The 23,604-nt window shown below is 40.5% G+C and overlaps 2 protein-coding genes across 2 annotated transcripts in view; one reads left to right on the forward strand and one right to left on the reverse strand.

Moving 5' to 3' along the window:
• The first annotated feature begins 1,544 nt into the window (after positions 1-1,544).
• Positions 1,545-10,247, forward strand: CRYBA1 (crystallin beta A1). Its single transcript, XM_031656957.1, has 7 exons — positions 1,545-1,659; positions 3,518-3,691; positions 4,915-4,979; positions 5,959-6,077; positions 7,827-7,968; positions 9,410-9,552; positions 9,968-10,247. Exons 1-7 carry the CDS (start codon positions 1,545-1,547, stop codon positions 10,113-10,115), a joined length of 906 nt encoding a protein of 301 aa, XP_031512817.1. The 3' UTR covers positions 10,116-10,247.
• A 1,361-nt stretch (positions 10,248-11,608) lies between these two features.
• Positions 11,609-23,604, reverse strand: part of NUFIP2 (nuclear FMR1 interacting protein 2) — a 39,158-nt gene continuing 27,162 nt past the window's right edge. Inside the window, exon 4 of the mRNA XM_003912538.5 lies at positions 11,609-20,338. Coding sequence (XP_003912587.1) covers positions 20,286-20,338 — 53 coding nt within the window. The 3' untranslated portion in view covers positions 11,609-20,285. The remainder of the gene's footprint in view (positions 20,339-23,604) is intronic.

A 23,604-nucleotide genomic window follows, 5' to 3' on the forward strand; every position in this document is an offset into this window, starting at 1 on the left:
AGAAGAGAAGGGAAAGGAAAGAAGAATCACCAACCATAGACAGCTAGTGCTTTAAGCCCTTGCACAGCCACCAGGTGGCCAGAGCATGCTATGATACCAAAAGCAACTCTGTCCCCTGCCAGACATTCGTCCAGACATCATGAGTTAATCAAGGCATCAGAAACATCCTTGGGGCAATGTGCCATGCTTAGCATCAGACTTACATGTCTAAGAGCAAGTGTGTCCAACTGGCAGCCTGTAGGTGGTATGTGGCCCAGGACAGTTTTGAAAGCATCCTAACACAAATTAATAAACTTTCTTAAAACATTATGAGATTTTTTTTTTTGCATTTTTTTTTTTTTTTTTTTTTTTTAGCTCATCAGTTATCGTTAGTATTAGTATATTTTATGTGTGGGCCAAGATAATTCTTCTTCTAATGTGCCCCAGGGAAGCCAAAACATTGGACACACCTGGTCTGGAATGTTCTGCCCAAATCTGCAAATGCTTGAATACATACCAGACCTCACCCCCTTATTTTTGGTTCTGAAAAAAAAGGGGGCACTGATGAAACTTGAGTCGGGGGCTGCAGAGGAAATGGGAGAACTTTCTTCTTCTCTCCAAGCTGCTATGAAATTTTCAATAGTATCTGTCATTAGAAAGAGAGTAGGGTAAGGAATCATAAGCCTACAATGTATCAGGCAGATATTCTATTTTTGAAGTTGAGAGAGTCTGAGTGACTTGTTCAAATCTCCCAGCCAAGAAACTGGGATTTGAACCCACATCTGCCTGGCTCAAAGACCTCCACATCCATTGCAGCCTCTTGCTTCTCACAATATCTGTGATGCTTGAAGAACACATCTGCCTCTTCAGGGCCCCTGGGGAGGCCCACGATTCCCCTACCTAACCTTCATCAAATGTCCTGAAGTTTCTGGGGAGAAGTCATTTTACCCTTTAAGGTACTATATACATAGTAACTTGGGCCTGTGAGATTTCCAAAGACCTAAAACAATACAGTAAAACTTCAAAATTGGCTGGGCATGGTGGCTCACACCTGTAATCTCAGCACTTTGGGAGGCCGAGGTGGGCAGATCACTTGAGGTCAGGAGTTCATGACCAGCCTGGCCAACATGGTGAAACCCTGTCTCTACTAAAAATACAAAAAAATTAGCTGGGCATGGTGGCAGGTGCCTGTAATCCCAGTTACTCAGGAGACTGAGGCAGGAGAATCACCTGAACCTGGGGGGCAGAGGTTGCTGTGAGCCAAGATCGCACCACTGCACTACAGCCTGGGCAACAGAGCGACACTCTGTCTCAAAAATACAAAAAAAAAAAAAAAAAAAATTGGTTTTGAAGGCGTGGATGGCAGAAATTCTCGCCCCTGGCCTGGGTGAGCTAGAGGGGAGAAGCAAGGACATCTAGGTCCCTATCACCACTTGCCTAGACAACGTCACAGGAAGGCCCCTGGGAATCTGAGATGGAGCAGGTGAACCCTTCACATCTAGATGGTGAGTCCAGGGGAGGTATTCAGAGGGTTGCCTTCTTCCCCTTCCTACTGCTGCCCAACGATGGCCCGCAGGCTGAAAAAGCCCTTTCCTCCTGGAACTGACAAGGGACCTGGCCTGTTTGGGAGCAGAATGGTGAAAGGAATTAACATTAAAGACAAAGGGACAGGCAGTCAAGGTAATTTGAGGAGGAAAAATTGCTTCATTTCTAGGCTCCTTCCCCTTTTGAAACAGATAAAGTTGCAACCCTTATATGCTCAGTGTTTATATTCAGAATTGCAGTTCTAGCCAGGGAGGTCTCTTTCCTCTCCCGGAATTTTTTGGGCCATTTATGCATTACTCCTGAGGGAGGGCCAGTGCAGGGCAGTGACTTTAGAACTGGGTTTGAGTCTGGGCTCTGCCATTATAAATATTGTGACCTTAGGCAAGTCACTTGTTGATCGTTCTCTGTCTTAGTTTCTTCATCTGGAAAAGAGGTGAAAATAGCACTGTTGTGGTGGCTGTGGGAAAGTATTTCTTTCTTTTCTTATGGAAAAGTATTTAATTCAAACCTTTCAAGTAAAGCATTTAACACATGTCTAATATATAGGAGTTATTCAATAAATGGTTTAATTCTTTTTTAAAAACCCCAAAAGTTATAGCTCCAAAATTTTAAAAGAAAATTACAAAAGTAAAAGGAATATTTAATAAAATAGCTACAGAGAGACTCATGTCTGCTAGTCAACTACAATTGAAGTCAACTCTTACATAGTTATATATAAATACAGCATAAAAAAGATTCCCAAGAATACAATGAACCATTTTTTCTCAATAGAGTTCAGAATTATAATAATTCTTTCACATTTTTAAACAACAAGAAATGCATATCCTGTATGGAAGTGAGGTGCATTTTGATGTGTTTGATATGACATGGGGTCTCCCAGGGTCTTAGGAAGATCCTAAGGTGGTGTGAGGAACCTGGAGAAGGACAAGAGACAAATACTCATGGCAGAGACCTCTGTCCTCACCCTCTAGCTGCTCTAAGATTAAGAAAGACTAGAGCAGCCAAGGCCTGCAGCAGCCAGCCATGCCCACAACAGAGGGGCCTCTCTGGATTTCTGTATCCCTGGTTTAAACAAAGGCCCAAGGGATGCCTGCCCAGCAAGCTGAGCCACCAAAGCTCTGGGGATCAGGGGGAACAAAGGCAGAGGGACAGCAGAGTGCTGACAGGGCCAGAGGCCAGAGGCCACAGGGCTATAAAGAGGGGGGCCACAGAGCAAGTGGCACCAGATGGAGACCCAGACTGTGCAGCAGGAGCTGGGTGAGTAAGGCCCTCAGGGTGCCCTTGCCCTTCCTCTCCTTGCCCTGCAGAGACATGACCAGGAGAGGGCCCAGTTCTCCTGCCTAGTGTGTAGAGCCTTCTAGGGTGGCTGGAGAAGACTGGGGAACTCTGGCGGAAGGCAGCCTTCTCTTGTCATCCCAAGAGGAGTCACTTATATAGCAATAACCACTGCCCTAGCAACCAAGCCTGGGGGGTGGGCATGAGCCCCCAAGAAATGAGCAGGGAGAAGGTATGGGGGCAGGACCTGGGAAATGTTGCTTATTCAGAGATTGAGAATGGAAAGATATATTACAGAGTTTACACGCATCATTCCTGGGCCCGATACCAGCCAGATGGAGGGCCATGAATATCTGTCCTAAGTCAAGAAACCTAATACACACCTGCCTGTCTTCCTTCTTCCCTTCCCCCCCGCTCTTTTCCTTCCTCTTTCTTGCTCTGTGATTCCTTTTTTCAAACTCATCCTACCATCTTTACTGTCTACCTAACCTCTATGAGCCTCAGTATCCTCATTTGTAAAATGGGGATAATGATGATTCTTAATTCATAGGCTTTGTGTGAAGATTAAATGCGTGAATGCAGGTAAAGCATTTAAAACAGGGCCAGACATGTAGATAGCCATTGTTGAGTGTTAACTACTGTAACTCTTTTCTTCTTCACTTTCCTTCAATAAGTCTTTTTCAATGTCTCCCAATCCCTCATCCCCACATGTGCTCAGCACGATGCTACACCAATCCCCTAGAAGACCCAGGCCTTGCCATTGAGGTGCTCACCAGGACACCCAACAACCAGAATACAGATTGGTACTGTGATGAGTGCCAGAAATCAAGAAAGAAGGCAAGTGGCTGTGGGCTGGAGAAGGCAGGAAAGCATCTGAGGAGGCAAGGTCAAGGTTGGGTAGGACCTAGGAGATAGAAAAGCAGAAAGGAATGGCCGGGCACGGTGGCTCAGGAGTTCCAGACCAGCTTGACCAATATAGTGAAACCCCTGTCTCTACTAAAAATACAAAAATACTCCGAAGAAAGAAAGAAAGAAAGAGAGAGAGAGAGAGAGAGAGAGAGAGAGAGAAAGGAGCCAGATAAGGATGAGACCGTGAAGGGTTACAAGGGAGTTTGGAGCTTGGGATCCTGGCATGGCTGGCTGTTTGGCCAGTCACATGAGGGGTCTGGCCTAGGCGGTTGCCAAAGAGTTTATATTTGCGGACAGAGGCAATGCTGTCACCTGAAAGCAAATGAGAGGACGGGGTTACAATGCTTGTCAGTGCTTTACCTGCATTATTGTTTCTGATCCTTTTGTTTTTTTTGAGATGGAGTCTCACTCTGTTGCCCAAGTTGGAGTGCAGTGGCGAGATCTCAGCTCACTGCAACCTCCGCCTCCTAGGTTCAAGTGATTCTCCTGCCTCAGCCTCCCGAGTAGCTGAGACTACAGGTGTGTGCCATCACACCCGGCTAATTTTTGTATTTTTAGTAGAGACAGGGTTTCACCACATCGGCCAGGCTGGTCTCAAACTCCTGACCTCAGGTAATCCACCCGCCTCAGCCTCCCAAAGTGCTGGGATTACAGGCGTGAACCACTGTGCCCAGCCTATTGTTTCTGATCCTTACAATAACTCTGCACGTTGAAGCTTTACCAATGGAAAAACTGAGGCTCAGTCTGGGTGCGGTGGCTCACGCCTGTAATCCCACCACTTTGGGAGGCCGAGGTGGGTGGATCACTTGAGGTCAGGAGTTCAAGACCAGCCTGGTGAACATGGTGAAACCCCCATCTCTACTAAAAATACAAAAACTAGCCGGGCATGGTGGTGCATGCCTGTAGTCCCAGCTACATGGGAGGCTGAGGCAGGAGGATCGCCTGAGCCTAGGAGGCAGAGGTTGCAGTGAAGTGAGATTGTGCCACTGCACTCTAGCCTGGATGACAGAGCAAGATCCTGTCTCAAAACAGCAACAACAACAACAACAACAACAAAATCCCGAGGCACAGCTAGTGAGCGGCAGAGCCAGAATTCCAACCAAAGTCTGTCTTGCAGACTTCAAGTCTCCTTTACCTTTCAAGGCATTCCGTCACCTCACCCTCCTCCCCAGAGGCCACCTCATTCATGTGTGCTCTGTCTTCCAGAAACCCTTCCAACCACGAAGATGGCTCAGACCAACCCTACGCAGGGGTCCCTGGGGCCATGGAAGGTAAGCCCACCCCCATCACATCCAACAGGGCAGGGGTGAGATGCTGCACAGAGCAGGCCCCAAGCCTGTGCTCATCCATGAAGCAGTGACTGACCAGAAAAACCCCAGTTTGTAGGGGAAAGGTCCACACAAGCTCCAGTGCTGTCGAAGGAAGGATCTCTCAGGATGTCCTGTTGGACAAAGGAAGGATGACTCTGGACGCCAATGATGGGTGGGAGATGATACCTAGTTTCCTAACTCCTCTCTCCTTCCCACTAAAGTCATCTTAAAATACAGCAGCCCAGCAATGATTATATCCATGGAGAAAATGAGGGCCCATAAAGAGATTTACTACTAGATCCCAAATCAATTACAGGACTCAGCCTCCCAGCCTGAGGTTGGCTTTAACCATTGGCTGAAGTGGCTGATCCTCAGGCCTCTCACTGGCCTCTCTCCAACACTCCCCATTCTCCTCATTGGGTCAACTCTGAGGCCAACTCACAGCTTTGGGAGTGGTCCTCTGGCCAGGTCCACAAGCCAGGTTTTAGTTCAAAGTGCAAAAAGGTTGACCATAACTCTCCTTTACACCCTAGGTTTCTATGGGGGTGTGGCTGGAGAAGCTAAGAATCTGTAAGGAACTCCTGGGACTCCCAGAATCCTGGCCTCTGGGCCATGCTTATGAAGGAACTGTGGTAGAATGGGAGCCCATAAGTCCTTGGCCTGTCCATTGGTCTAGCTGTTATCCCTTCAGACCATTTCTACAATAAACCAATCCTCCCTCCACGTCATCCCTACTCTGGGCAAATGAACACCAACCAGTGGCATTAATTCAGACCCCTTCCTGCCCTGTCTACACTGGAAGATACCTCATCAGACATCCCAGGCTACAGCTGGTAACAGAGAGCACCGAGTCAGACACAAATTAAGCTGTTGACCTGGGCCTCTGTTTTTCCTGATGTACCAGGTTCTAGCTCTCTTGTGCCATTCAATCTCATTTCAGATAACCATCTATGATCAGGAGAACTTTCAGGGCAAGAGGATGGAGTTCACCAGCTCCTGTCCAAATGTCTCTGAGCGCAGTTTTGATAATGTCCGGTCCCTCAAGGTGGAATGTGGCGCGTGAGTATGGATCTCTGTAGAACCACAGTCCCTTATTTCAAGTCCCTTCAGACATGGGACCATAGAGTGGGGGTAGGGGAAGAAGGATGTCCCCCTAGGCTCTAGTCATTTCTCAGAGAGAGGCCTCAAAAGAAATCACTACATGCATAATTTAGTAAGCCAAAGCTAAAAGGAACATGAGGTTCTTAGGCCTGGTACTAGATTTCAGCGGCTGGATAAAGAAATACATACAATGGGGTGGGGCAGTGGCAGTAATCAAATTTTTGCTTCTGGGGCTCACAGGCTGCTACCTAGGGTGCCCTCAGAACAGCCACAAGACCCTTGAGTTTTTCTTGCCTGCAGAAAATTGGTAAAGAAGAAAGTGTCAAGTGGCTGCCTCTATGGCTAACTCTCCTCCTGCATGTCCCAGAGCAGACACTGTTAGCTAATTTCTTTATGAAAAAAAAAAACAAAAAACCTTAACCCCATGACTCCAGAGACATATTAGCTCCTGATTCATCTTTCAGGCAGTTTCTTATTGATGGTTAATCTTGGTGAGGGAGACCTTCTCATTTTTGTCCTCTGACTCTTGGCAGAGTAGTTGAGGCCTTTATCATTAGCCTGAAAACACCTAAGGAAAAGACTCGCCCTTGACTAGGCAGAACTGGCCTTGCATGTGGATAGGCTTCCACAAGTTGCTTGCCACCAATATTAAGCTCTTCAGTCCTTTGAAAGAAGTAACACTTTAAGGTGTCATCACTGAGACCCAATTGTGAAAAACTGAACTGAGTGTTTCAAGTTTTAAGTATAAGTATGGGGCACTAGGAGAAAGAACTTGCAAGTCACAGGAAAAAAGAGACTAGTAATCCATCAGTTGCTTGTTCATCCCTGTGCTTTCTTAAGAATAAGTCAACTGGTTTGGCTTGAGCCAAAGCAATAGTCCAGGGGTGTCTAATCTTTTCCCTAGGCCACACTGAAAGAATTGTCTTGGGCCACATATAAAATACAATAACGAGAGCTGATGAGCTAACAACAACAAAAACTCAAAATGTTTTGAGAAAGTTTACAAACTTGTGTTGGGCTGTGTTCAAAGCTGTCCTGAGTTGCATGCAGCCCTTGGGCCACAGGTTGGACAAGCTTGCAATAGTCAGTCACCAGATCCTGAACCAGGTATGGAGAAAAAAAAAAATTTTTTTTTTTTTTTTTTTTTTTTTTTTTGAGACAAAGTGTTACTCTGTTGCCCAGGCTGGAGTGCAGTGGCACAATCATGGCTTACTGCAGCCTCCACCTCCAAGGCTCAACCCTCAGCCCCCTGAATAACTGGGACTGCAGTAGTGTGTCACCACGCCTGGCTAATTTTTGAGTTTTGTAGACGGGGTTTTGCCATGTTTCCCAGGCTGGTCTCCAACTCATGGGCTCAAGCGATCTGCTTGCCTTGGCCTCCTGAAGTGTTGAGACTACAGGCGTGAGCCACCACACCCAGCCCGGAAATACCATTTTAGATTGGCTTTGCTAATACACTTCAGTCAGACCAGTGAAGTAGATAGACCTTTTCAGTGATAATCCCAAAACAAATATTACATTCATAAACCTGCTTAGTATACCTGTCAACTCATTCCTCACCTCTTGTGATAAATTACTTTGTACAGCTCTACTAGGATTGGCTTGATATTTTACCCCACTATTAACTTATCTAAAACGAAAGATGCCTTCTCCCCAAGGCCATATAGGCTTTGAACACCATGAACAAACACTACATGTCTTTGGCAGCTGGATTGGTTATGAGCATACCAGCTTCTGTGGGCAACAGTTTATCCTGGAGAGAGGAGAATACCCTCGCTGGGATGCCTGGAGTGGGAGTAATGCCTACCACATTGAGCGTCTCATGTCCTTCCGCCCCATCTGTTCAGCTGTGAGTCTCTGAAATTTCCACTTCTGTGCATATGAGGGATGGGACAAGAGGGTGTGGACAGACTGACGTTCATGCTGTTTCTCATCAGTTATGCTGAATGTGGCAGGAAAAAAGACAAAAGCAAAAAAAAGAGAAAACATCACTTTCTCCTCTAAGCCTGCTATTTGATTTTTCTCCACCAGGTGGTATTTCCCTTAAGCTAAAACTAAGGGTCTTACAGGTGGCAATAAGTGGATACTCAAGAGCCCAATAAACTTGTGAAACACTAGTAAATGAGTGAAAGTCTTTACCCGGTAGTAAAAAGCAAATCCTTGGCCAGTTAAATTTCAATCTGTGCAACATTTTACCGCAGAAACAGGGAAATGCTGAAGTAACCTTTCGGTAAGTGGGAATGACTAAAAAATAGGCAAGTCTTCCATTATCTATCTACATTCATTGATAATCATCTTCTTGTTCTGAACACTTAAGTATTACTCAATAATGCATCAGGCTGGGATGTTTCTGGTCTTTTTTGGAAAGAGTTCAAGCAGAAAGCAGGATGATCTTCAGGGGTGTGCTGAAAAATGATCCCTGTATTAGGAGTTAGGTTGGGCTAGAACCTTTCCAAATATTCAGTCTATATGTGAGTTTCTCGTGATTTTGGTTAATAATCTCATCTTGGTTCAAAGTCTTGCCAAAATTCAACTGATGGAGAAGTTAACCGAAATAGCTCTAATCCAAACAAATAGTTCCCTATCTGGAAATTATTTCAATCTCACTTTTTAAAAAACATTTCATTTTTCCACCCTAAGGTATAACTGACATACAGTAAAATGCACAGATCCTAAGTGCATATTCTCATGAGTTTTGAAAATATATAGATCCATGTAACCAACACTCTAACCATATAAAGAACATTCCATCATAGTTCCCTGGTGTCCCTTTCCACTCAGTTGCTCCCCTACCACTTTCTATCATCAAACAGTTTTGTCCATTTTTGAAGTTCATACAGGTTGGTCTCTGCCTTTTTAAAGCTTGTGTAGTATTCATGTCCCCTACTGGACATACAGGTTATTTCCAACAACATACATACACACGCAAGCGCACACATACATATTTGGGCTTACTTTTTGTATTAATTTGTGAGATCTTTTTTCACATTAGTGAGTATTCATCCCTTGGTTGGCTGTATTTTGTTAGTACTTTTTCCCACTGTCAAATCCTCTTCATTGTTCCAAAATAGTATATCAGTTATTTGTACATTCCAAATGTTATGGTATTTAAATTGGAATAAACAAAATTATGGGTAACTTTTTTCTCACGTATCTGTTGCCTTAATCTTTTTAAAATAAATTATCACGTGCTTCCTTGTGTAATCCAAAAAAGTGTTTCAATATTGAAAAACGTGAATGATAGCCATAGCACTAGTACTGAACATTTTAAAACAATTTCTGAATTACAGAATCATAAGGAGTCTAAGATGACCATCTTTGAGAAGGAAAACTTTATTGGACGCCAGTGGGAGATCTCTGATGACTACCCCTCCTTGCAAGCCATGGGTTGGCCCAACAACGAAGTCGGCTCCATGAAGATACAAAGTGGGGCGTAAGTACAAAAACAGGGTTGGAATACACTTCAAAGTAATTCCTGAAGTTGCATCAATGGTTGTTTTAATCAGATTTCATATGTATTGGTATAGATGTCACATTCTAGTTATACATAATTTTGAATCACAAGTTCTTTATACCAACTACCACTTAAGGTTGCAGATTTATCTCCCCCAGACATGCCTCTATGGAAGAATTTATGTTCACTTATACCTCTTTTGATGATTAAGGCTAATCAACTAGCTGTAGCTGTATTATGCTTGCAAATAGTGCCTGACACATTTAGGATGGCTATATTTTTCTAAGACTAAAAGCATCCCATACCATTAAGTTGAGGAAAGAGGCTCAGATTTTGGGGTGTTAACCAGATTCCTAATTAGTTTTAATAATGAAATGTACTTTGAATTTCCCAGCTGGGTTTGCTACCAATATCCTGGATATCGTGGGTATCAGTATATCTTGGAATGTGACCATCACGGAGGAGACTATAAACATTGGAGAGAGTGGGGATCTCATGCCCAGACTTCCCAGATCCAATCGATTCGCCGAATCCAACAGTAGCTGATTAAAAGCTCCAAGTACGATAATTCCTCAAGCATGAGACCTTGCTAAGCACTCTAGAATAAGTTTTATGTTCTGCTCACAGACATTGCTTTCAAATGTTAGCTGCTGAAATCCACAATAAACGTCATTAAAAACAAAACAAAACAAAACTTTGTAGACTGAATTAACTACCATACTTCACATAAATCACACCTATGTGGATGAGAATTTTTTTTTTCTGAGGTGGAGTTTCACTCTTGTTGCCCAGGCTGGAGTGCAATGGCGCTATCTCGGCTCACCACAACCTCCGCCTCCCGGATTCAAGAGATTCTGTCTCAGCCTCCCGAGTAGCTGGGATTACAGGCATGCACCACCACACCCAGCTAATTACTGTATTTTTAGTGGAGATGGGGTTTCTCTATGTTGGTCAGGCTGGTCTCGAACTCCCGACCTCAGGTGATTCTCCCGCCTCGGCCTCCCAAAGTGCTGAGATTACAGGCATGAGCCACCAACGCCCGGCCTGTGGATGAGAATTTCTGTTGTTGAGACAGGGTCTGTCACCCAGGCTGGAGTGCAGTGGTGCAATCTGGCTTAACTACAGTGTTGATCTCCTGGGCTCAAGTGATCCTCCTGCCTCAACCTCCTGAGTAGTTGGGACTACAGGCGCCTGCCACTGTGCCTGGCTAATTTTTGTACTTTTTGTAGAGATGAGGTCTCACTATGTTGCCCAGGCTGGTCTTTAACTCTTGGGCTCAAGTGATCCACCTACTGTGGCCTCCCAAAGTGCTGGGATTACAGGTGTTGAGCCACTGCGCCTGCCTGGATGAGAATTTTTAGTTAAGCTTCCATAAAACTCCACATTCTCCTTGTGTCCTTGCAAGTCACTTACCAGGCCAAGGACAATTATTCCTTATCTCAAAGAACAATAAAGCATATGACCTAAATGTTATCAATCTCTATAGTGACTGACACTTTTGGTAAATGTTTTTATGTCCTTTCCTCCCGTCTCCTGCTCTTTCTAATAATGCTGAAGTTGGCATTGATTTTCCTTTCACCTTGTGACAAATCAGTACTATAGAAACAGGAAGTTTCTCCAGTGTGTACTGCCACATATTTCAACATAAAGTTATGAATAAATTCAGAATCTTGGCAGCTTAACATTCTAGTTGCTTAACTGCTTAGCTCAATTTTGATTTATTTCAACTGGAAAAGCATAAGACTTAATGTCCTGCAAAAAGGCAGGATAGCTCTGGATTTTTCAATAAGCAAGCTAATTCTAAGCACTGTAAAAACCTCTATGATTAAAAAAAAAAAAATTCACAGGACCATAGTACACTTAAGACTTAAATTCTTCACATATTTGACCCTTTGGAAAAAAATCATTATCAATATCACAAACTTAGTTTTCAGGTTTTTTTTTTTTTTTTTTTCCTTTTTATCAGCTGAATTTAAGATTCGTCAGTAAAGACTTCTTAAAAAATTAAAGCACACAAAAGATAACAAACACCTCAGAAACTTTAAAATTTTTTATTCAACAATGTACACTTATTGTCTCTCAATTTGATCTACAAATTTCTCAAGTTTTTTTTTCTGATAAAATAAGTAAATCTGGGTATGGTTGTAGAGTGTTTGTAATTTATATTTTTAAAACACTGAACATGATGAAGTAAGACAACAATAAAGGAAGATCATCACGTAACTGACACTTCCTCAGAATCCATGACATCAGAAACAGCTATAGCAAATACCTAAGCATTTAGCAAAAGGGAAAATTTCTGGTCACTGTTCTTATATCTAGAAAAGACCTATATTTTTGACTGGGCAAAACAAACATTGAAACTTTTTTTGAGAGGGGGAAGGGAAAACATCCATTAACATAACTGTACTCCATTTATCATCCATTCCCCTAGATTAAGATGTAACTCAGCTCCTAAGTGCCTCTGCACAAGACAGAGAAATTACTTTGCTTTTCCAATAGGTTCTAAGACTGAACATAAGTGAACTACTGACAGATGTGGAAGAGGAACCATAGCCATCTAAGATGATGCTTGCTACACTCCTGCATTTCTGCCTTTTAAGGCCATGCAATTAATTATGGGTCACCTTTCGAGTCTTAACTGGATGACTTCGTTTTTAACTGCCACTATCAATGAAGATACATATAGAAGGGTTTTGCTGTGTCCTCAAAGGCAACATACTTGATGAAGAAGTAACCCTCTTCTGTACATTGAAAAAGCTATAAAATGGAAATATTTATTTTATATGTAGGAACACAGGGAAAATACCATCAGTAATATCTTCTACTTAAACATATTAGCTTCTCCTACAAAAGTCCTGAAGCAATTAAAAAAAAAGCTTTAAAAAAGATGATTTGACAAAACCTGGGCAGTACATCTATACATTATAAGTACACATACACACAAAGTAAAGCTATTTAGTACATGCACATTGCAGCACTTGAACCAAATGTACCCAATTTCTAAACTTGTTCTAATTAACTTGGGCAATTTTTTAAAAGATACATGTTATCTTTAAAACCACCTGTGCTTTGATCTTACAAACAACTGAATAATTCTAATCTCAAGCCAGTCAATTCAGTAAACCAAATTTATGCAACAGCAATAAAAGTAAAAGGCTATCCTACCTTTAAACCAGCTTTAAGACATAAAATTGTCACCAAGTTCCATGTGACAAAAAAGGGTCTTTCAGTTTGAATTACTTTCCATTTCTATTTGATCAAATAAACCAAAATATTACTAAGGAAGAGCATCCAATGATTTGTAAAGCTGATAAAACTGCCCTGTTTCAAGAAAAGCCCTTTAATAGATACAAGTCAAGCTCTCATTTAAATTGAACTTTATTAAAATAGGTGCCAGTTTTCCTCTCTCCTAGTTCCACTGATGAGCTAGCCCAGACCTATATAACTTTGAGCCAAGTTTCCAAAGATGGTAAAGCTAAGAACAGCAAAGTAATAAGGACAAATCGGTCACTTTTGGTAATGACACACAAATTAAACTTTCAAAACATGTGCATAGCTTTATTCATCTACTTAGATCTAACCTTTTCACGGAGCTTCGGCAAAATTCGAGTGTGCAAAATGCATTTCTAAAACGTAATGCAAGCAAAGCTTTCACATTTACACTGGCAGAAAATACAGAGAGAAACTAACAAGTCACATTAGGGAGAATTCAGATCTTTTTTTTTTTTTAATGACAAGAATTGCACAGTTTATTATTTTGAGACAATTGTTGCAGACATAAATATTTTAAATTTTCTAAGCAAGGTGCTTTTAACAAAATTTTTAAAGTTGGAAAGAGCTGGTAACTTGGATCATAGCTCACGTAGAATTCCAAATTAAAGTGGACTCCATTATCTCCCTACATTTTGCAAACAATGCTTTGTATAACACTTCTTTAAAACACTAAAAGAGACAGCAAGCTGAAACTTTTTTCAAAGCACACAAGAAATGTTTACTTGAAGAAGGTGCTGAGGGGAGAAGAAAAGAGAGTGAAGAATCCTTTAATTATTTCCCACTACAGGACAGCCACTAATAGATTAAGAACAAAAAAGATACAACAAAAAAAGTAAATCACTTCCCCAGCTTATAAAATAGTTCCAGTTTGACAAGATCTATAACTTTAAACAGAGAGCACCAGTTGGGCAATAAAATGAGCATTTCATACTGCATAAAAATTAGTGAGGTGGTAAGAACCATCAACTATCTCAGGCATTACTACATGGCCTTTCCAATTCTTTTTTTTTAATATACACGCAAGGCACGTTGATATAAAAATAGATCTCTGGCCAACAAATATATTAAATAAGCAAATTAAAATTTTGGCTTTGCGATATTGGCAACATCAAAATATAACCAGATAGCTTTGGCCCACACATCTTTCTCATATTCCTCCACCTCATTTGGTGTTTCCCACCCATTATTTTGGGTTCTATCACCACCTTCAAGTTTGGGTATGTGCTTGAGAAATGACTTTTCTTCTTGTCAAGTAGCATTCTTACTAAAGTTTTCCTTTGCTAAGTAAAAAGACAAGAGAAACAGAATAGTTGGAGTTTTGATTGATTTGATTTAAACTAAATCTGATTGGTTCAGGGCAGCATTATTTCTTCTCTATATACAAACAAAATTAAGTCCCCAGCTTACATAGACAAATGTTTTCTAAAAGATCAGCAACAAATCAATGACACCACATCCTTTAAGCCATTCTTCCCAATTCCTCTTTCTGAGGCAGAGAGAGGGAGTAATAGAAACAAAGCTAAGATTTAAACTATTTTCAGTAGTAGAAGACATTTAAGGCCAAAAAGTGTACTACTATTAACAGAATTCTTATATTCCTAAGTTATTGTCCTTCATAGGCCAATATCAGCTGAGAATTAGTTACTTGTACTGATTCCCTCCCAAAGAGAATTTTATAATTCACTCACTCTTGTTAGTGGCTGTGCTACAGTAAAGGTATCAAAGCAACCTATGGTATATGTATGGTATATAGTAATGTAAAAAGTGCATCACATTCTTGATTTTCAGTTTCTCATAGCAGCAGCAGGATTAATCTAAGACAGAAAACAGTTGTATTTTCATTCTTAAAATGCAACAGTATCTAATGAAATGTATTCAAGATCATGAAAGGATCCTCCTCTATGAAGGATAAATGAAAACAGACTAGTAAACTAAAGGCATTCATTCATATTTACATATTAAAACCACTTTTGTTAACACCAAATCTTTACATCTAGCAAAAGAAATAAGCATTTTAAGAATAATGGAGACATTACTAAAGCAGTATCCATTTTCAGAGCCTTTGATTAGCACCTGAGGAAAAAAGGGTATATGGAAAGCTATATAATTTGCCCTCAAGTTAGTTTGTTGGTCTGAAGAGTATAACTTTGATATGCACTGAAAGTAAAACTAAATTGGAAAATAAATGTTTGTAGCTAGTTTAGTAAGGCTGTAGAAAAGGGATACTTGGCCGGGCACGGTGGCTCACACCTGTAATCCCAGCACGTTGGGAGGCCGAGGTGGGCAGATTGCCTGAGGTCAGGAGTTCAAGACCAGTCTAGCCAACATGGTGAAACCCCATCTCTACTAATAATACAAATTAGCCTGGTATGGTGGTGTGCGCCTGTAATCCCAGCTACTCGGGAGGCTGAGGCAGGGGAATTGCTTGAACCAAGGGCGTGGAGGTTGCAGTGAGCCAAGATTGCACCACTGTGCTCCAGTCTGGCCAACAGAGTCCGTCTCAAAAAAAAAAAGGAGGGGGGGGATACTGCAGTATTATAAAATGGCTTTAGAACTCTGGACATAACAAAATTGTATGGATAAATAGGGAAGTCTGAATCAGCATCCCAGGATGGCTGTTCCATAGTTTCTAGCCCATAACTGATGTACCATTCCCAGTAATGCAAAAGCAATATTCCAATCATGCTGCACTGGGTGTTTTCATCATGCAGACAACTGAAAATTCTATTCGGACTATTGCTGGCATCCTTTAACTACTTTAAGACCTTTCTTGAGCAGCAAAATGGTGTGAAATTTAAAACTCAGTAAAGCAATGCTTTTGAGTAGAGCCAATGATTCATCACTCTCCCAGGTGGTCCCGGTTCTCACACAGGTGATATATATTTTAAAAGAAACATTTTAAAATACCAAAACAGAAGCCCACCTTTTTCACCATGAAAGAATCTTGGTGCTCTGTTGATTAATTACATTAGTAAAAATAACATCGATATTAAGAACTAATGTTAAGCTATGTGCCTCTGGCAAACTTAGAGCAGCTATTTATGCTTCTAATCTTTTCCTCTGCCTCTCCCTTTTAAACAAATTATCAAAATTTTCTGGGGGTGAAGGGGAGGAGAGCAAATCCTACGTTTTCCTTTCAAATCCAACAGTTAAGTCATGGGTAGGGTTATTAAGATACTGCCCTATCAGACTCTACCTTGACTGGTGTGGCATCAACCAATCTGACCCTAAGGACCATCGTATTTGTCCTATAGCATAACTGTTCTGCACAGTTAACATATTTATACAAGAAGGATCAGCTGTTGTTATTTGAGGATATGGCCCAGTGGCATAACTATACTCATAATACCTGGAAATTGGACTTTTAACCTATTTCTCTGAAGAGACCCTCGCAGGAATGACTCCCTCCTTATTTACAGTGGAATTAAAATTGAGTAAAGTCCCTTTCCAATAGCCATTTGATACCTGACAATTTCATACTAAATGGCTTTATTTTAAAAAGTTTACAGCAATTACAAAAGATAAATCATTAGATGCCTCTGATGTGGGGAAGCAACAAGTCTAACAACCAAGTATGAAATTACCCTTATGTAATGTTTTTTGAAAATTTGTATTGTGGACAACTCCCATAGTTGAGGTTTTCCCTAAAACTGTTATTTGTAAAACAATGCAGCACTTTTCCTTTATGAAGTTTCTGCAGATTGAGTAATGACTAGGTAAGCAGATGACTAAGGAGGACAGCAAAATTCTAAAATGGAGAAACTCTCTGGCCATTTATTTCAAAGAAAAAAAAATCTGTTATTAAATTCCTAGTTATTGGAATTTAATCCCCTCCTAGAAAGTAGAGGAGAAAGGGCTGGCTACCATAGATGCTGTAAATACACTTTATGTGAAGGTTCATTACTAAGGAGGTTAGAAGAAAGGCTATGTAATTAACTTCAGTTCAGCAAAGTGAGGGTGAATAAAGAGAAAGATAATACACCCTGTGTGTTTTGCGGGAAAAAGGGATTATTGAGGACACCTACAAGAGTGGTATGTGACACAGAAGCCTACAATAATCAAAACAGATTTAAAAAGAAATCTTCACCCATAATTAGTATCTTCATAGCTATTAAAAAAATAGGTCATAATTTCATTCTTAGTGCCATTTTTCAATACTACCCTTTTAAGGATTTAAACCACCTGACTTTTTTCTGTGTAATGAAAACAAATGGCACAAAATAAATACAAGTTCATTCTCTGAATACTAATGTCTTATACACATTCATTTACTAATTTTTAATATCTCCATCTTTTCCTCACACACACTCAACACACACATACACATACATACACACACACCCCTTTTTCAGTCTTTATAATGGAGGGATGTTAAAAATCCCCTCTAGACTGTATTTGGTTTATGCTACAGTACTAATACTCTGAGTTGGAGGAAAATTCTTTACACCAAACAATAACACGTTATTTAAATGTGCTAAATTAATCACAGCTGAAGTCTGTTTAGAAGCTTACACAAAATAATCAGAAAACAGATCAACTCTTAAGATTTTTTTTTTTAATAAGTGCTCTGTAAGGAATTGTGTGAGGACCTAAGGAGAAAGATTGCAACAAATAGAGTTAAGTGTTACCAAACAGCACAAAGAGATTTGTCCCAAAGTCCTGCTTGTACCTAGGCAATTAAGTCTATTAACCTAATGCCCCCAAAATACTGACAGTTAATATGATGGGGCACTAGGGTTCTCAGAAAGTTAACAGACATTCCTAACTACATACCTCTAACCATATAATCAAGGAAATTTCAGTGGAGAAATCAAAGTGAAATGTTGCATTGTTTCATTTAAAAGTGAGACTCTCAAAAACCTTTGGACAGACAGAGAAGTGATACATTCTTTTTGGCTTCTCTAAACACTGAGGCCTGAGGGATATGGAAAGAAATTAGAAAAGCAACAGCTTTCTAAAGATGTTCAATCAAGTGTTGCTTCTAAGTTAAAAAGCCCAATTCATGTGGGGGCTGGGTTTGTCTTTTTTTTTCGTTTTCAAATATATATTCATTCAATCTCTGTATGTCACAAACCCAGAAAGTTTCTTGTGAGTTGTGAGACAGAAGAACTTTAAAATTCCAGGCAAGCAAAATGGACATTTAAAAAGGGGGAGTGGTGAGGGGAATCTGGCCCTAAGGCGACAAGTGGTTACACAAGGCAATTGAACACACAGCAGAACTTTAAAACCTGTAAAACAAACTGGAGCCTTTTTTCCCTTTAATCAACCTTATATGTTTTTTTTAAACTTTTTGAAAATTTTTATTAAAAAAACACAAAAACACAGACTTTTTTCACTTCAGTTATGTGGTATGTTGCATTTTCCAGTTTGTTCAATGCTTTAAAGCTCAAGGATGCCTCTGCTTTCAATTGTACATGGGCCTGAAGCATCCTAGCTTTTGGCAAGCAGGCAGGAGACTCAACAAAAATCAAAATAGGAACAAGGCAGACTAAATGCAGGGCACATCTGTAAACATATTATACATTTGAAAATTACAATATCAGTAAAAGTGATACAGTTTACAGGTGAAATGAAACTATCTGGAACTGGCCTACCACAAGTTTCTGAACCTGGACTGATACAATAAGTTATTTTATATATATATATATATTATGTATAAAAAAAAGTTTTGTTTACATCAAGTGGAATTGGCAATCCATGCTTATACTTTTAAAATCTAAGCAGGGCAGAAATCCAGACTAAAAAGATAGTTACTCTACTCTATGTTGAGTCCAACAGCTTCTTTCATGAACTACTTGTTTTAAAAGCCTCAAATAATCAACAAAACAAGAAAACCCATCCATACTACAGTCACTCAAAACTGGACATTTCTAGGGGTAGAGCAAAAGTAGTTACTTTCTCCCCAAATACCCCAGGGGATCCAGTCTACTTTTATCAGAAGACTACAACTCTTTATACAAATGCCCTGATATTTTAACCTGTATTTGACATACATGGATATACTAATTTCTGTGTGTGTGATGTGATGCTGTGTCAGGCCAGACAACTTGTTATTATGCTACTAACATCACCCAATCTCAATTGGACCCTTAATTTCTGCACACACACACAAAAATTTATTTTAGCATGCTATACACAAGCTGCAGTGCAACAGGATGGCAATGTAATAAGACAGGGCTAATGCTCTTCTCTGCCCCAAAGAAAATTTCCAGAATTTCACATTATTTTCCTTAAAAACCCATCTTGCTCTAGTAATAAAATATATTTATTAAGATATAATTAGAAGCTAATAAGCTCAGAAGTATAGTTTGCATGAAAACACACCTTCTACAGTCAGGGTTTATTACCTTCTCACTGGCTAAAAACATGAAAAGTTTTAGTTTTCATGGACTTTTTACTTCCCCTTTTAGATTTTTTTGAGAAATTAAAAGAGAATTTACAGAAAGGTCTAAGTTTGTCTTAAATGTTTGATGAAAAACAAGGAAAACAGCACATTTAGTGTTAGTGACAGAGAGCAAGTCTGGAGCACCTACAGTTGAAAAGCAGAATATATTTTTGCTCCCAGTTATACAATTACATTAAAATATGGGCACAGGAATATTTTTCCAGATTGTATATCTAAGCCAAATGCTTGTTCTGCAACTTTTCTTTAAATGACACGCATAGATTCTTCAGTTGTTAAAGTCCAATATGTAACCGAAGCCAAGTTAACTATGTACCATCAACTATTCCAGAATTGTAGAACTTCAATGCCCTCCCCTATCCCCCCACCCCACAAAAAATAAATGGAAAGAAATAAAGTATTCCCCCAACACCCCACAGAGGCCGCTTAACTCCTGGCAAGACATGCAAATCATATTCGCTAAAAAAATACACCCTGCTAACTTCAAGGCATTTATCCAGCATTCTCGCAGGGCTTAATTAAAGTAAAACCAAAAAGATCAAGGGAGGAGTGGGGGAAAATGTTGAATCATTCTGGGTTCCCCGTGATTAGTGTATCACTTCAGTCACAGAACAAGATACAGAGATCTTTTAAGTGGATTTGCCTTTCCAGTGGGTCATTTGTTGCCCAAGTTGATGACAGCAGGAACTTTAGAACCACACTTGTTAAGTCTGTATTCATTAATCACTTGCATTCACACTTAAAAACAAAAACTAACAGAAGAAAAAAAACCTATTCAGTACCGGAGATTAAATAACCATGTGTAGTCTCTTGAAATAAATTTGATTCCTTAAGAAGTCTAATTACTTTCAGTTGCCTTTTTTAAATAACTATATATATATATATGTATATATATATATTTGTATATATTATCCTGTGATTCTACTTATGGTTCCTCTGCTGCGTTGAAGATCTAGGAGCATAAAAGCCTTGTGTCCCCCATGAACGATGGCTCTAATGCTGCAGAAAGGTTACGAATAGGCAGTCTGGTCCTTCATTGATCTGGACTATCCATGGCTTCATTGTAAGTGATTATCCTTTTGGGATCTAGAAAGGTTAAAAAATAAAAATAAAAATAAGTTCTAGAACATCAAAATACCCATGTTCCAATAACAAATCCCAAATAACCATCATTTAAATCGCCCCATTTTTTTATGAAAACAAAACTTCAAGCCCATTTCCTCTTTGTACTAACACACATATGATCCAGTTTCTCAACCTGGAAGTAGCTGTTTGGAATTCCAATGAATTCCAAGTACAGGGTCCTCTAGACAGTGAGGGCCTCAACTCCTACAGATCAGAGATGGTTGAGTTCACTTAATAAGAGTTTTATGTACTTCTACTGATTACAAAAGCAGTGTATTTGAAAACAGCAGCCAAAGAAAAAAGCTTGTCACCAATAATCCAGTATTAAAAGAAACACTTGGATTTTTCTTTTGTTGTTCTCAGCAAATGAAGTCAAAATTTATTTATTTATTTATTTTTTTTTTTTTGAGATGGAGTCTGGCTCTGTCGCCCAGGCTGGAGTGCAGTGGCGCGATCTCGGCTCAATGCAAGCTCCGCCCCCCAGGTTCACGCCATTCTCCTGCCTCAGCCTCCAGAGTAGCTGGGACTACAAGCGCCCGCCACTTCGCCCGGCTAGTTTTTTTTTTTTTGTACTTTTTAGTAGAGACGGGGTTTCACCGTGTTCGCCAGGATGGTCTCGATCTCCTGACCTCGTGATCCGCCCGTCTCGGCCTCCCAAAGTGCTGGGATTACAGGCTTGAGCCACCGCGCCCGGCCCGTCAAAATTTATTTTAACCAGTGTGGGAACTATCTAAGTAAAACCTGGCACCAAAAACTTGACATTAAATTAATTAGCAAAACTACTAATTCAGTCCTAATCAAGGCTTACTCAATTTCCCACAGTAACACTAGCCTTTATTCTCAGCAGTAACAGAAGCCTATGGATCTTTCAGATTCAAAATATAAAACTATTAGAATGTGTCTGGACAAAGACTCCAGGGTTATTCTAAATTCTTACTATTTAGCTGCATGCTCCCCTCTTCTGGAGGGGCACTGTTTTTATTATATATATACTATTTTATATATATATACACACACACACACATGTAATTTCTACCTATCCTAAGAACTTTTTCAAGTATACATGCTTTAAAAAAAAAAAAAAAAAAAAAGGCAAGTCAATACAACTGGTTACCCAATAGAAAATTTTAAAGGCCTGAAAATAATATTGGAAAAACTCAAGTCCACTTCAGCCTAACAATCAATCTAGTTTAGTCCAGAGATAATATAATAATATCCTTTCTGGGACTCCTAGGGCCACCCACTGGAAACCCTCCATGAAGAACATGCTCATTCCAAAGAGTTAATGGCCATTTTACAGTAAAGACAGGTAGGTCTACTTTTTCGGGTATATTTTCTTTTCCTTTTTTTTTGGCGAAGTTTCGTTCTTGTTGCCCAGGCTGGAGAGCAATGGTGTGATCTCAGCTCACTGCAACCTCCATCTCTCATGTTCAAGCGATTCTCCTGGTTCCGCCTCTCTAGTAGCTGGGATTTACAGGCATGTGCCACCACGCCTGGCTAATTTTGTTTTAGTAGAAATGGGGTTTCACCATGCTGGCCAGACTGGTCTTGAACTCCTGAACCTCAGGTGATCCACCTGCCTCCGCCTCCCAAAGTGCTGGGATTACAAGTGTGAGCCACCGTGCCCAGCCTGCAGGGTGTATTTTCCAGTCTATGTTTTTTTCATTTGTTTGGTAAGATACACAGAGAGTAACTCCAGAAGAAAGAGCAAAGTTGGGAAATCAGGGGAACCTACATTCTAGTCCTGCCACTTTCTAGTTTATAGGAACCTCACTGGAACTCATTTTCCTAATACGTAAAATAAGAGAATTTCTTACACATTTCAAGTTCTGAAATTCTAGGAATTTCACATCCATCTGAAATTCACTTGTATTAATGAGCAAAGTAAATGAGGAATAGGATACAATTCAGTTCCATGGTTCAAAAACCCAAATCTATTGTCAGTGACTACTACAAAACTCTCACTTTATTTCATGTATTCCACAATAATCATATTTTAATATATTCAGGAAGAAGGTACACAATAATCAGGATAATCTATTTTAATTTTTAACCATCTTTTCAGAGAATATCCAGCCCAGATAAGGCTCCTATAACAGCTAATATTTTTCTGAACTATGAATTTCAGTTCTTAGGCTATTTGTTGTCTACCACACAAATACAGAGAAAGACCAGCCAAAGTGGAAATACTTATTCATGTTGGTTTCCCACATTAAAAACATTTATGGCTTGTCTTACTTTCATAACCAGGAGGGGAAAAAAAATCATTCGTATCTTTACCTAGTAGGTAAAGAATACCTTCCTGTTTTTTTCACTTACAGTATTGCCCCATCCTCACCAGTCGTGGTATGGTAGTATCGTTTTGTCGCTTTTTCTTTTTTCATATTCACTCTTAATACTATCACTTTTTTTTTTTCTTTGAGATGGAGTTTCACTGTTGTTGTCCAGGCTGGAGTGCAATGGTACAATCTCAGCTCACCGCAACCTCCGCCTCCTGGGTTCAAGCGATTCTCCTGCCTCAGCCTCCTGAGTAGCTGTGATTATAGGCACCTGCCACCATGCCCAGCTAATTTTTGTATTTTTAGTAAAGATGGGGTTTAACCATGTGGGCCAGGCTGGTCTTGAACTCCTGACCTCGGGTGATCCACCAGCCTCAGCCTCCCAAAGTGTTGGGATCACAGTTGTGAGCCACCGCGCCTGGCCCTACATTTTTTTTTTTTTTGAGACAGAGTCTTGCTCTGTTGCCCAGGCTGGAGTGCAGTGGCATGATCTCGGCTCACTGCAAGCTCTGCCTCCCAGGTTCATGCCATTCTCCTACTCAGGAGGTGGGACTATAGGCACCCGCCATCAAGCCTGGCGAATTTTTTTTTGTATTTTTAGTAGAGGTGGGGTTTCACCATGTTAGCCAGGATGGTCTCGATCTCCTGACCTTGTGATCCGCCCGCCTTGGCCTCCCAAAGTGCTGGGTTGCACTCCAGCCTGGGCGACAGCGCGAGACTCCGCCTCAAAAAAAAAAAAAAAAGAGAGATGGGGTCTGGCTATGCTGCCCAGGCTGGTCTTGAACCCCTGGACTTCAGCAATCCTCCCACCTTGGCCTCCCAAAGTGTTGGGATTACAGGCATGAGCCACCCAGTCCAGTTGCTAGTGTCTTTTGATTGTAGTTATTAAATAACTCAAAATACAAAGTCTATTTGGTAAATTACCACCCATCTGTTAATCCCACCCAA

Source organism: Papio anubis, chromosome 17 (genome assembly GCF_008728515.1).
Source record: "Papio anubis isolate 15944 chromosome 17, Panubis1.0, whole genome shotgun sequence".
Taxonomy (NCBI): Eukaryota; Metazoa; Chordata; class Mammalia; order Primates; family Cercopithecidae; genus Papio; species Papio anubis.

What these genes read in the sequence shown, in the direction of transcription:
- CRYBA1 (XM_031656957.1), top strand. Translation starts at nt 1,545, where the DNA reads ATGGCCCGCAGGCTGAAAAAGCCCTTTCCTCCTGGAACTGACAAGGGA. An exon ending in GGTCCCTGGGGCCATGGAAG is followed by an intron (nt 4,980 to 5,958) that starts GTAAGCCCACCC and finishes ATCTCATTTCAG; the next exon opens with ATAACCATCTATGATCAGGA. An exon ending in TCCGCCCCATCTGTTCAGCT is followed by an intron (nt 7,969 to 9,409) that starts GTGAGTCTCTGA and finishes TCTGAATTACAG; the next exon opens with AATCATAAGGAGTCTAAGAT.